This window comes from Diadema antillarum, unplaced genomic scaffold (genome assembly GCF_040938485.1).
Source record: "Diadema antillarum isolate AM-2024a unplaced genomic scaffold, OU_Dant_1.0 seq00000301_RagTag, whole genome shotgun sequence".
Classification (NCBI taxonomy): Eukaryota; Metazoa; Echinodermata; class Echinoidea; order Diadematoida; family Diadematidae; genus Diadema; species Diadema antillarum.
In genome coordinates this window covers 1532001-1547617 of record NW_027271324.1, presented here as the reverse complement: position 1 = coordinate 1547617, position 15617 = coordinate 1532001, and the positions used below count along the sequence as shown (strand labels likewise).

The window sequence follows — 15617 nt, the reverse complement described above, 5'->3', positions numbered from 1 at the left end:
CAACTCAGTTTTATACCCATAAAAAGACATTTTTTGTTTTCATTTTTTCTAAACTGAGAAAGTTACCACAGGACTCATCTGACATTTAGCCGTAATCTCTTGATATACGTGAAGCAACTATGATGTCAACTATTTCATTCATTGACATTGGTGATTCTAGGAATGTCATGTTTTTTCTGTCAAAATGTAGTATTCAAGAAACATACCTAAGCAAAAAAAAAAATTCCATAAGAGGCAAAAATCACTACGATCATTCATGTAATTCCCTCTCATTTCCAGTTAATTATTACAAGTATGATGGAGGTAACAAGAGTCTACTCTATGGATACATAACCCCTTACATTATTGAAAGTAAAGTGAGGGAAAGATGCATGAACACATTTGCATAGAGAAGAGATAAAAATTATTAGCCAAAGTATTAATTTATATCAAGAATTACCCAAAATAATAACAATAATAATGATGAATCATAGCATATCTACCACCCATATGAATGAAAAAAGCAATAACAAAAATCATCACAAGAAATGATAAAAAATCATGATGATAACAATCCTGAGGCAGAAACCATTCTCCGGCCTTTGCATGAGGGATTCTCCTGTATATCATTTCTTAACCATGTTTAGTATACAGTTGACTCTGTGTGTGTGTGTGTGTGTGTGTGTGTTTGTATGTTTACTCTTTGTTTAGGGTATTGTTGATATATGATCACAGTCATCACATCTTTCTACATATACCCAGACGTCTCTCACCGGCCGGCTGTCTCGCACACAAACACCGTACGTGAAGGAATTACACACTTCCTCCGCTAATCACTTCATTCATAACATCCCTGGCTGTGCGGTCAGATTAGGGAAGTGAGAGTCTGAATATATAGAGACACACACTGGGTTTGAGAGAAGAATCAAGAAGCATCTATACACAAGGTTTGTCCTTTGATAACAAAAGTATGGGAAAAAACAAAAATGATAAGTTATTCCAAAATCCTGTATTCAATGTCAGAGAAAAGGTCAACTGCAGCATCACACAGTTGGTTAAAAAAAAAGGATGTGACAAATTATTAGACCACAAGGTGACTTGGATTAAAAAAAAAATGACAGCTTCTATTCAAAAAAAGATTGAACACTTCCATTCAAAGAAAGGCAAAATGCACACTTTTGAGGATTAAATTTCACTTACTATGAATCATCATTTTGATTTAATAGAACACACAGAAATTTAAAGATGCAAACAATTTGTATATTGCGGATACCCTGAAAAAAAATGAAAAGCAGCAAAGCCATGAATACATGGAACAAGTTCTTGTGAGGTACTGAGATACTTTGAAGTACAAATTAAATCATTTTCATCAAGTCAGAGTTTCACCTAACATGTGTTTCGCCCAACATTTCTCAGCCTCTTGCTTTGTGAGAATCTGTAGCAATATTGTTCATTATAGTTACATTGTTAATCCATTATGTTTTACAGCACACGCCTTTTATTTCATGAGCAAAATATCTTGCTTATAATAGCTTGTCAGACATCTTTGTGAGTGTTTGAATTTGTGATTGTAAACCACATGGAATGAGAGAGGAAAAAAAATTAGCGATTTCTGACATGTACTTTAATAACGATACATTTGTGTTGTGGGAGGCAATATATATTTTTAATAAACTCAATCGAAAATTGAATGTTTTTGTGAGTTGTTAATTTTGAGAATATCAGTTAACTCCTGAATTTTGCAAAATACACAGTACCATGTACAGAGCACACTGCAGGAAGTACATGTATTTGTAGTTTGGTTGACAAGTTTGTGCATTATGGGAATTTTCAGATTAAATCACATTCTGAAGAGGTCAACCATTTTAGCCAATGATTTAAACTTTACCATTCTGGGGCATTAACTGCTCTTATCAAGCCCACTAGCAGCTGTTCTTGCTACATGACTCACGTTCATATCCCTTGTATAAAGGGAATCTCACACAAAGAGCCCCCTTTGTCTGTGTGTTGTAAGTCTTCCTAAACTGCTATCCCTTTTCCCATAGAAGTTATCATGGCTAGGTTATTCTAACAATAAGCTGATGCAATGGGTACATGTCAAGTACAAAACCTAGTTCGAACTTTCATGCCTATCAATCAAAAAGTTGGAAGGAATTAGTGACAAATGCACCTCATCTATTAATGTGATGTGGTTGCCATAGTGATATCATGGTATCATGACAGCACATGGATCTTCAAATTCTCATTACTTTCTTATTTCATGTCTAATTCTGTATGAAACTTTATTCTTTTCAGTCTGTTTGTTTATCTGTTCTGTTCATAAAAGCCAACATGAAGTGGAATTGCACTTTAATCAAGCAAAAGCTGTGAGACGAGAGATCTGGGAGGGAAATGGGACGTAGAAGAATTTAATGATTTAATACTGTTGAGAGTGTTGGGGAATTAGCTCTAGCCAGATGTTCCTGATGTATCCTCCGATGCCCACATGTGCTAGAAAATAGAACTAATTAGTCTGCTACACTGATAACATGCTTCTAAAACAAGAGCCAGTGAGTCAACTTTCATCTGTGCGCCAATTTGAGACTACAAAGACCAAGATATTAACTCCTGATAGGCATAAACACATGGACCATGACACATACTGTAGAACATGGCATGTTCCTGTGCATTATAATTTCGCAAATTTTGGGAGCGCCAAAATTCGCGAAATTTCTTGTCTACACTATATGCATTGAACGCCAGTGGCAATTCACGAAAATTTCATGCCACGAAAAGGCCGTTGGCTCCAATTCGCGAAAATTTCATGCCGCGAATATATCATGTTTTAAAGTATATTGTTAATATATCATCCATCACTCCTTAACATAATGCCTGCCATAGACAACATTAACAAATCACAAAACTTGAACAATGTTGATGGATAATATGGTATAATTTGCAGAAATAAAGAAATTGAATTTCCATGAACTCAGTATGCACAGATATGTAGACACAAATGTATACAGACACAAACAGACATTATTGGGATTATGGGCGAATACAATTCAAGTGAGTCTATGATTATGTCAATAATCATATTCTAAATTTAAAAAAGAAAAGAAAAACTGATTAATATATGAATAATAATGTTAAAAACAAATGAAAATCCACTGGGATTCAAACCCGAAATATCAGAATTGCTAGACTGGTGCTCTTATTGACTGCGCTATGAAAAACCCTACTACGTTATTCAACCTGAAACCCTATTTTTCCATTGCTTGTGAGGAAAGAAGCTGATTAAATACCTAAAATAAACCTGAAGGATATCAACATTGAAATAAACTTGGGGATAAATGCGAGGGATCACCAAAGTGATGCAGTTTTTGTATAAATTCAACCAAATGGGGAAACTGGCAACAAATCTATAACATTCATCAATGAAATGAGAAAGAAGTGGGAAGTGTTCTCTTCAAAACTTACGCAAGAGGTGTGACAGGTATCAGCTTGGGACCCTGTTGAAACTGGACACTTCCATTGGTATCAGCAATGGGCACCTTGACCTCCTGGGGAACCTTTTTCTGTCGGGCCTCAGACTCTGAAATGTCCGCAGGAGAGCCATCAGAATTCTGCATCATGAACGGAAGAACCATTTATCATCTTAAAGCTTTGTAAGAATTTATATGAAAACTTTTCCAATTAATGCAAGTATGTGCCCATACAGTTTAGAAATTACTTGTTGTTTGGGGATGGGGGATGGGATTTTTTGTTTCTTTTATAACTACATACCAGAGTTTGATCTACTTGATGTCTTTCAGAGATCTATCGTGTTACTGTAAAACAAGAAACATTTGTGAATTTCACAAGAAGCCAAGATTCGCGAAAGTAAAATGCATACGAATGTTTTTGTCTGATGCCAGTGGCAGTTCGCGCAAGTTTAATGTCATGAAAAAGGCCTTTGGCTCCAATTTGCAATGGTGCAATACTGCAAATGTTTCTGGTTTTGCAGTATCCACAACACTGTATAGAGAGTCCATTATTTTGACACCATAGTTTCTATTCTCATATAAATCAAATAAGAATGATTTTGAGTACACCTGGGCAGGACATGCTAAAGGTATTTATTGTCAAAGGTATGGCTCCCATTCGGCTCAGACATTTGTGAATAAGCAGGAAGATAAAAAATAAAGATTAAGAAAAATGAGAAGAAGAAATTTAAGCGGCTACAGTGCAATATGGTGATGATAATGGAGCTGAAGAGCATAAAGGAGAAACAGGTAAAGGATAACAAAAGGTGAAAAAATGAGAAGACACAGCAAGAACCATAAAAGGTGACAGAGTAAGGGGAAAAATAAGAAAAGGAGTTCAGATCAAAAGCACATAATATAACTTTCAATAATACTACTCAGATGCATATATGTCCACTTTCTTCAGGGATAATCAGCAAACTTCCTATATCATGGAGATCTGACACAAGAAAATAATTTCAAATACTAGAGAAGCACTCTGAGAGCGTAGACCTCTGCCAAGCAGCTCATTTCCACCACTGATCTTATTCTTCCATAGAGCTCAGTGATTCCCACCCTTATGCATGTTAAAAATCGCCTGATTTCCCAATATAGAAACCTTTTGTTACATCATCAACTTCCAGCGTGCCTCATGCTAGCAAAAATTAGAGCATGAACTTTAGTGAGCGTATGCCAACATAAAAAAAAAATGCACAGCTTGAACTGCCAGGTTCATTGACCCTACCTGACAAAATATCGAAAATCCTTCATAAAATCCATAAAAAATTCCCAGATCACTACCAAAATTTAATATTGCACACATCAGTGCTGTATTTTCCCTAAAATGATTTCAATAATCTTCAGTCCGACTTTGATCCCTAGTCAGATAGATCATTCCAAAGTTCAGCTGATATGTTGGGGCACCAAATGGCTGTTTATGCTGTCTCTTTGTATCTGACGTTTATTTCTTCTTCCTCATTTTTCTTCCCCCTTCACCCTTTTGAGCATCAGTTTGTATAATGGCCACGTCAAGGTATGTCATGGGCGATAATTCTTTTGTGCAGCTGTGTACAAGGCTAATTGTTGAATCAGAGAACTGAATAAAAATGCTTGCAAAACATTTGAAACAACATACAGATTACAAAGGGCAAAATCCTGTACTGTTAATCAGCATGTTATGTTGGCATAGACTTTTCAGAAGTACCAAAACTTGCAGCAATCCACAACATTCATATAGCTTGCATAACTTTGCCATTGCTGATAAAATATAGTCTTTCTGTTCAAATTTCACTGTCAGATATATTCCTATTATTACTATAATATATTACTCTGGACACAGTTTTGCTCTAAGGAGACGGTGTATCCTAAATGAAAAATGTACAGCACTGTTGGCAGTAAAGCATGGACTGAATAGAATATTACATCATTGAAAATATCAAGGAGACACAAATTTGTCACCCAAAGGTCTAGTGTCTTCTTAATGTACAGAAATAATTAACACCCATTGTCTCGCTACAGTGGCATCCAAAGATATATCAGGGTTCAACATTAGCAGTGGCTCAGGGCCACCAAAATTTAATGTTGGGCCACTAAATTTTTCTTTTGGTGGCCAGATCGGACACTCACATTCAAAATGGATTGCTATGATGTCTCCGTTTATTTTGGGCCACTATGTTTGTATTTCAGGCCACCAGACAAAAAAAAAAGAGTTAGTGTTGAGCCCTGTATGTATTAATATAACAAGTGTGTGTGTTTGTGTGTGTGTGTGTGTGTGTGTGTGTGTATTTGGATTCCCTCTAGATAGGTGCTATGTATTAAAATAATAAAAAACCGTCTACCATCAGCTGACATTTGTTTATACCAAGCTACCTACAGTACTTTGCTCTTGCTTGATCAAGTCAAAACTTCACTAATACTGGTATATGGTGTCAATAAGTCTTTATCAGGACATTCAACACTGAATGGAGCTGTTTGAATGCAACACAAACAAGGCAAATTTCAGAGAAGGCAAAGAATGTTGATATGAGGTGGCTCTGACAGGCCAGGATTATAGAGAACAACATTACTATTTCAACATTAAGTATCCACAGTTCCCCATATGCAGTCAAACAGACTCCTTGTGTAAACAATATTTCCAGAAATATGAGATTTGTGACATTCCATGTAGTTTTAAATGGCAGCCAATGAAGGTAATTTGCCATATCACATCTACTTTTTTTTTTTTGGAAGATTAAACTAGAACCATGGTCTATGATCATTCAGGATTTGATCTCGTGGTAATCAGAGTGGGTTGGAGGTATGCATAATCCTGCTTCTAAATTTCCCATTCCTCACAGATTAAAACTACATGGTCTACCCCCTCTTAAATATCTCCTGGATGATTCAATCAAAACACCAAATTAAAAGCCAAAAAGTTCATGTAAAGGACATATCAAGCTTAATCCAAAGGGAGTTCCACTAGAAATTTTGCAGCTCTCAGACAAGGTACGATATAAAAATGGTCTGCCACATAAATTTGATAAAATGATTACAGGTACACAAACAAAGTTATATCTTAACATTTTATCCCTCTTATTCACAAATAATCAGTTCTCACCAGATGGGATATGCTGCTCAATTTTGAAATCCTAGGCCATTTTTCCTGCATTGCCTCACAATTTTTTGAATGTTCTACAGACAAGTCTTTCTTGTTTGTGAAATAAAAATGATGGATCACGTCATGTCTGCATAAATTCATTCCAAGCTTGTATTGATTAAGACTGTGACTATGACTTTTAAGGATGAAAGGCTGTTGCTTAACTGCATACCAGTGATAAGCTACCACACCGGTCAGCTGATCCGTAGAACGGTGACATAGATTTACATGTATTTATGGGCAACCACAGAATGAAATACGGCCTAAAATATGTCACATGCTATACTAACCAATGACATTTTTCCAAACCAACAGAAGAAGTGAGGTGCTGGCATATTGCCTTATAGATTAATGCAATTTGCACACAGATCTTGTAACCAATATTGAATTGAAACAACTTTGAATTAAATTGATTTACAACTTTGTAATCTCTCATACTTCAAATTCAATAACAACTTTGTGAACAGCATTGCAGTATTCCGAGGAATGAAAAGACATATTTTTGGTGGAAAACAGTATTTTTTTCCTTTCCTGTGACAGACTTTAGACAACGTGAAGTACTTTTTTTTTGGAACAAAATGGTACAACTGTATAAAGTAACAGTTGGCATCTCTGTACATATCACTGGATTCAAACGAAGCAAAATCAGCAAAATACAATTTCAAACAAAGAAACTAGCTACGAAAATAAATGTGGTGATATGAGCAGATAACTTTGAATTTATGGTATATTAATTTAACATTTCACGCTCAAGAAAAACTTTGAACTACTGCTATGTTTGAATCAGTCTTAACTATTACAGGTGACTGAAACAGTTTCACTTGTGCTATCAGTTTGCATGAAAACACATACAAGATAACTATCGGGGGGGGGGGGGGGGATGAGGAAATTTTGAAATAATTACAATGGAATCCCTATGGTTTCTCAATATTCTTTTTTATAATTACAACATTAGAAATGGAACAGTTTGTGTGTGTGTGTGTGTGTGTGTGTGTGTGTGTGTGTCCAAGCCTGCATCTGTTCGTTGGTACTAACACCATTTATATAATGATTATCATCATATTTCCCTGATAACATTACAAATACTAAAGATGAGAATATTACAAAAATAAGATGATTTGACTATTAAAAGAGATAAGAGATCTTCATATCTGATTAAAAACAAGTTTGATATCTCAGCAACATCCTGGCAATATAGAGTCTTACATGTAGAAAACTTCAAAGTCTGAAATCTTTAGTTTTAGTTTTAAGAAGCATATGTGCTTTAAACTGGCCTGTCTTTTGTAATACCTAGGTTCCTGGATGCATGACTATACATCTTAACTTAAAAGTTAATTTTTCTAAAAACTTTACTTGCACAATGCCAGATCTCTAATCTTTTTTTTATACTAGGATAGAACATATAAATTTGAAAACTAAGCATCTGGAAGATTTTAGACTACCAATAGATTCAATTCTTTTTCAAATAAATTGAAAAACTGCAAAGCTTTAAAATGATAGAATATGGACAATATCACTAGAGAAAGTTAGGAAATCAATATAAGAAGTTTGTGATATTTTGCCAGGCTTTCATTGTAACTGGTCACAAATGTAATTTTGATTTGTCTCCACTCCTTTTGCTGAAAGAATGAATAAAGTAACTTCTTATATTTTTCCCCACTAGTAGCTTATGTCACTTTACCTCAACAAGAAATACTGTAAAAGTGGTTATTTTTGCACGAGTAACTTTCACTCTCAGCTAGGTGAGGTGAATTTTGCATATTTTTAATCCGGCAAAAATCATGACATGCAAAAATATTCGTGTGTTTTTATTTTTGCACTGGTTTCTGGTCACGCGAATGCGCAAAAATTTCCACACCTTGAAAATTTCCACTTTTACAGTATTTAGAAAAATTCAAATCAGGTTTCAATTGGCTCTCTAATATCTCATGCTGAAAGTAACACATGAATGAATAAGCTCCACATGGCCCTTGGAATTTCTCTTGAAGTGAAATGCATTTTCGGAAAAAAAATGGAAGTTCAATTTCTACGCATTTTTCAATATTTCAGAATTATGCAAATTATGTAATAATTCTATGATTGAAAAACAATTCGTATTCAAAGTCTGGAACAGTTCAAAGAGATATAGAAGATTTGAATACAGCCATTCAGTATTTCTGTGAGTGTTATCATTTCCGATGATTTATAATAAGATTTATATGAAGAGTTTTATTGCAAAATGAGTTAAGTGCCATTTTTAAACATTTCAAAGTAAGTCCATCATCAGATAGAGCAAAATTAAACCTTTCCAGTAATGCCTCACTTTTGACATAGCAAGAAATATTCTAGAAATTATGATTAAAAATATTCTATATTTTCTTATTTTCTTTGTTTTTTAGCAGCTTTAATCACAAATATTTCAACTTAAAAAGAATTGAGTTAGCTTGTTTTGTGATAAAACTTTTCTTATCTAACATGATTCTAGTTAAAAGAAATATATACTTGATACTCACCAAAAGCATTGTGCACAAATATTTGTTTAAGTGGTATATATCCCAGAATTCCTCAAAAGCTTCAGATTCACTAGGACATCTATACGGGAACCTCTATTCCGACTGAATAGAATAGAAAATCTTGCAAAATTGTAGCAAATATACAGAGCAGGATCTCACTAGGAAATAGAGTCAGGTGTCTCTACAGACTAAATGTACACTACAAGGAAAGAAGTCTAAATGAGTATAGTCCAGGGCCTTTCCTATTTGCAAGCAGGCGGCAGCATTTGTGACTGTTGCTGAAATATCAGTGACACCTAGTCAACGGCAAAAAGGATCAACTCCTCTTCAGAGAAAGCAATCCAGTGAGAGTGAACACACAGTATACTTCCACACAGAGACACAGTTTTGATGTGTGCGCCAAGCTGAAAAATTAGACCAGATACTTGACACCGACTGCGTGAATGAAACTGAAATCAATGCAAGCCCTTGACTATATGATTTCAAGCATTATTATAAAGGGATATGTTTCATCCACTGTGGTTTGATCATCTATCTATTTACATTGTTGGCCATAAGTTTTGACCACAAATTCTGGCCACATCTTGTCACCTGATTTAAAGCTTGCAAAATATTTCCCAATCTTAAAACTCAGAGTCATCCAAACAAAATATAAAAGGGTCAATATTCAACTATAAACACAGGCCTAGGGGAAAAAAATCAACCTGAAGACCAGGAATTCATATACTAATCAATCATTATCATTTCCTTCCTCTATTTTATCTTGTCAGTTCCAGTGAAATTACAATGAACATACATATTTTTTCTTATTTGTATGCAGAAATAAAAAACAATGAAAATATCTAAAAGTGCATTGCGTCATTGGAGATGGTAAAAACAATCTTAGAATTACTCACTCACAACATAGGCTACACTGTTTTCTCAAATTAAACTGAATTTGTTTAAATAAAGAAAAAGTTGTTTGTTTAGTTTTTATCTGATTGAGAACACAACAAAGGGGTGTCATCAACTGCAGGAATAAAACATTTACATAGCTCTTTAACTTTGGTATATTTTGTCAATTATCTTATGCAATATTGCATGAATATAGAATCAATGATTCGAAGATACTGAGTATGGCAAAAAAAAAAGAGACAGCCAAATCTGCATGTTTTCAGTCTTTTTCTCCTTCAATTTCCTTTAATATTTCCAGTTTCTGGAAAAAGTGCATAACTGCTCCGAGTTTATCAGAATCATTACTAAGCAATGAAAAGTGATCATTTCAATGGCTATTGAACAAAAAGAAGATAATATGAAATATCTCTCAATCTAATAATATTTGGACTTCCACAACAAATTTTTTGAAATTTAATATCTATGAAACCAACAGAGGAAACTAACACCTTAGACTAGCACAATGGGTGAAACCTATTCAAGTATTGCTTTAGATGACTTTCTACTGTATCATCAGAGTATGAAGTCAGTGATAAAAGGTCACAACCGAGGCAGGGGCTCGAGATTTGAGACACACACTCACATGGATTGGATATTAGAGGCATTTACATTGGCAGTAGATCCCCCCCCCCCCAAACAACAAACAAAAAACTACCTAACCAGATAATAAACTAACAAACAATCATCTACATTTTTGTATATTTTGGTCTTTCATTGGTACTTTCCTGGCAACTTTCTGAAAACCTTTGAAAGTTTACACAACACTCAAACCCCAATGTAAATACTCACTCACCTTTCACTAGCTTTTGGTCATGTGACTCTCCCCTTAAACATCCTGCACCTGCTAGGGGATTTCCCCACAACACATTTTAAAGGGATGGCATAGGTTTGGTTGAGATGGGGATGCTGATTTTATCTTTTTGCGATATAACTATAAACCATTTTATCAATGCATATGAAATATTAAAGGCATAAAATTTGATGAGGAATAATAATCATAATAATAATAATAATAATAATAATAAATATAGTGCTTTATACTGACATTTCTAAGCACATTAAAAGTTTATTTGATGAAAATTAGTTTAAAATGGCTGAGATATCCAAAAACAAAGTAAGGAATAAATAGTGGGAGCCACCTTTCACCATTGTAAAATGTCATCTAAATCAATTATTTCATATTTCATAAAAATGGTTTCTAATTATCTCACAAAAAGTTAAACCCAAATTTTTATCTTGACCAAAACTATACCATTACTTTAAGATCTATCAAAACCCCCATTGCTATTTTTACTAGTGAAAATGGTGAAAAAATACAAACAGGATTTATTTTCTTGAGCTTGTTTTTTTTATTGTCTAAAAGTTGCAAATAAAAATGAGTATAATGTCACTGTTCTAAGGACAAGCATTAATTCCGTAGCTTAATATCGAGGCAGATCTTAGTTTCAAGAAGCAATAATTGCAACCATTAAACCTTTGAAACTTTTAATGTTCACAAATACAGTCCATAAGGTCATTGCTAATTACCTTTGTTATGATTGTTCCATTTGGCTGTTCCACTTGGTTGCCAAGGGTAACAATGTCACCGTTGCTGTCTACAGCCACATGATCAGTTGCGAGCACGGCACTTCCCTGCATGCCGAGGTCGCACTCCCCATCGTCGTCCTCATCGTAGAACTGCGTGTATTTATTCATCCTTGCTCCCAGCAGATTGGCACCAGGAAATGCATTAGACCTTACAGATGAATGGCAAACAAAACAAAGGATCTGTCATCACAGAGTTTCTCATCTGCTGATTTATTCAAGTCTTCCATTATATACTCTGACAACATGATAACCCAGCAAGTTTTAGGGGAAACTTGCTGTCACACATGATATCTGTTCATCAGCACGGTCTTTGAATTTTCAATGCACATGTTATATTGAAAAAAAGAGAGATTACATGTAACTAATTGAATTCAGAGGTGCCAAGTTCTGGAGTGATCTAGACTCAATACAGAGACTCCAACCCCAAGCACCTTTTGATCTGGAGATTCTCCCGCCTGAAACCCCTAGCAAACGGGAGACTCCAAGTTGATGTGTGCGAAGTTCCTAGGATTCTAGATGTTCTCTGGTGCTATCTAAGGCTTATTTTTTCAACATACGATAGAAATAAGTAAGAAATCCTTTCCAACGGGAGACACAGAGCCAGGGCGGGAGAAATCAAATCTCAAACGGGAGAACGGGAGATTGCGCAAAAATGGGCTTTCGGCGGGAGATCTCCCGTCGAAAACGGGAGAGTTGGAGTCTCTGTCAACGTATCCACTCAAAGTGTTTTTAAGTCTAGCTACAAAAGACATCCTATAAGTGCCTACTAAATTATACCAAATGTATCTGTCCATCTTTGTTAGTTTTGTTCTGTCTGTCTATTTTGTTTGTTTAATGTAGTAGCATATGTTTCACATTTCATTTGATTTGTGCATGTAATCTGTTACTGTCACTAAGTACTCTGAACTTGACTCTGAATCTGTATTTGCATATTTTTATGTATTCATCTCTACAAAGGGTATTGCATTAGCCTTTCTGTGAACTCCCCGACACATTTTACACTGTATACACATATTCTGTTTTTATGATTATCAATAAAATGATAATGATAATGAATAACATTTATATAGCGCTTAATACTGATGTTTCTAAGCGCATCGATCCGGAAAAAAGAAGTATGACATTGAAATAAAAAACAACATTATGTACATGTAAATATTCTATAATCAACAAAATGAACTGAATTGTAATTGAAATGCAAATTCATTAAATCTGCATAAAATAAAAAAGAAATGTAAAAAAACAAAACATTGCCAATTTGAGAGGGAAACCCAGACCTGTCTTTCAAAATGTGTTGCCCATTAAAGAATCAGAGATCAATTTAAAAGCTTCTATTTCATATCCAATTAGAGATGTCATGAAGGAAGGTGAGAGTTACATTGTACAGTCAAACCTGTCTTAGCGGCCACCTCTCTATAGCGGCCACCTGCTTATAACGGCTACTGAAAAATCCCCCGAACGCAATTGCTGTATTATAGACCCTTTATATAGCGGCCACCTGCCTAACGCGGCCAGCGGCCACTCATTTTGTCTCCCGTGGTGAATATCAACCTGCGTATAGCGGTCACAAAAACTGAGTTGATCCATTAAATCAGCAATAAGTACGATGTCTTTTACGTTCATTGCGTGATGTCTACCGAGTCCTAGCTCAGTCACAATCACACAGACATGATTGACAAAATTAATGCAGCTCTTTGCCACGAAAACCCGTCTTACCGCCAACTTGACTAGATTAGATCTAGGCTTCAGAAATGCAGCCCTGAATAGCTGCTACAAAGGCAAAGAGAACTCCTAATAACAACTTAGACTGTTACCGAAATGCAGACTAATTAGTGTTAATCCCTTTGAGTAAGGACAACATGGTACCTGTCTGGGTATTGTTTCTATAGTTTACGTAAATTTTACACATTTTCAATCCTCCATCGAACTCAGCTCTCGTGAACCCCGTTCATGCAAACCGGTAGGGATGAACCAGAGCACTTCTCAGGCCCGAAATATTATTTTTAACATCAAAAGAATAGAAGGAGGCAATGAAAAAAAACATGAAGTGAATTGTACAACGAAAATCCCCATAACAGCAGAGCTGCTGCATATGCAAACTTAAATGTTGTTGTTGTTGTTTTTTTTAAAGTATAACATGCGGTATTTTCGGCTATCATAAAATGCAAGTAATGAAATTCAAAATGGCCGCCGACCTGTCTATAACGGCCACCTGTCTATAGCGGCCACTTTTGTTGTTTCCCTTGGGTGGCCGCTATAGACAGGTTTGACTGTACTTGCAAATGTTCAAAGGAAGTGACACACTTATATTTCACATATTATATACACAACTCTTCTTTACTGAACAGTGAGAGACTTGGCATAGCATCTGACATTAATGAAAGATGCTCACTGAATTAAAGTCAATATATGACTGTGACTTCATTTGATGTAATATAGAATATATAGAAATAAATATATTCCATATATCATATCTATACTGAAGCATTTTTAAAGAGATTTAGAATATATATATATATATATATATATATGTAATATCTTATAGCCTTATAGCTGGGCTTCAAGTCACTACAAACTATCATAACAGACAGGGCTCTAGACTATTTCAGTCATTTACAGCAGCGGAGGTCTCCCTCTCATTGTTTATATTATTTATTTCTTTATATATCACTTTCAACCACACACATTATCTGGAAAAATATGTTTAATTTATATAATGAAACATATATATATATATGAAGAGTTTGTTTGCAAAAACCAATAAGTCCATTTTTGAAGATTTTGAAGTACGGTCTCTGTCATAAAGTACAAAATAATACCTTTTAAATGATATATTGGTCACTACATATAAAGGTACATTTTTAAAGTTATGGTCAAAAGAAGCAAAAATGTTCTTATTATTCTCTTTATTTTTCTTGACCTTTAATCGCAAATATCTCCATTTGACAAATATGGACTTATCGGTTTTTGCAAACAAAGTCTTCATATATATATATATATATATATATATAGGGAGAGAGAGAGAGAGAGAGAGAGAGGGAGGGATCGCAGCAATCAAAATATGCAAATTAGAAGATGTGATGCTGTCACAGTCATAAGTTTTCCATTGGCCTGTAAATCGTATTGAAATTCAATTTTTGTCAAGAGAGAGAAAACTTAAATGTTGTCATATTGTTATTACCTTAATGACTTTTTAGGGAAGAAAAGTTTGCAATTGCTGCATAATCAACGTTTGTTTTTTTCTTTTCTTTTTGGATATTTTGTGTGCAAGCTCATGGGAACAATATGATACTATATTATGTGACATATTCCAAAACTACTCCATATACCACTAACTACCACAATAATTAATTCCTACTACAACCAGCTAATTACTAGTTTTACTGCTACTTCTCTGTCTAATACTACTGCTTAATTTTGATCAGAACAATACAAGATCATCCTCGTCCTCATCATCATATCATCATCAATGGGACATCAGTATTATCATCATCCTTACAATCATTACAATCCCCACATGCAGCAAACATAATGAACATGAAAAAGAAAATATTTGAGAAAACAAACAAACAAACAAACAAACAAATAAATTAGTGGGACAGAAGAAAGGGGACTGAATTTGGTTGTTCTGATCTTGCTGGCATACTGATATGATCAAGTATACCATACCAGTAGCCAACGTCGGCAACGAGGAAATCACGTAAGTGGCAAGTCAGCAGACTCGCCCACGGCTCTACCGCGGTCCGAGCCGAGCACCTCCGCGAGAGGTTACAAAAATGTTCCGCTCTCCGCTAAGTTGGTACAGTTCATTCAAACGGATCGGCATTGATTGTAACTTGACACAAAGAAACAAGAGATGCAAAAGTACTTACATCTGATCTGCAGGATAACCGGTTTCAAATGAGAAACAAGTCAAATCTTGGACTCGGAAGCAGGGGTGTTTGCGATTTATGATATAATTTGTGAGTATTCCGTCTTTATAGCTGCCCGCTTCTCGCTAAATGTATG

At 35.0% G+C, this 15617-nt stretch overlaps 1 protein-coding gene across 1 annotated transcript in view; it reads right to left on the bottom strand.

Moving 5' to 3' along the window:
* Positions 1 to 15617, bottom strand: part of LOC139730301 (phosphatidylinositol 3,4,5-trisphosphate 3-phosphatase TPTE2-like) — a 39872-nt gene extending 24255 nt beyond the window's left edge. Inside the window, exons 1-3 of the mRNA XM_071641178.1 lie at positions 15482 to 15617; positions 11550 to 11757; positions 3439 to 3584 (exon numbers count right to left, since the gene is read on the bottom strand). Of these exons, the coding sequence (XP_071497279.1) occupies positions 3439 to 3584; positions 11550 to 11757; positions 15482 to 15483 (356 nt within the window). The 5' untranslated portion in view covers positions 15484 to 15617. The remainder of the gene's footprint in view (positions 1 to 3438; positions 3585 to 11549; positions 11758 to 15481) is intronic.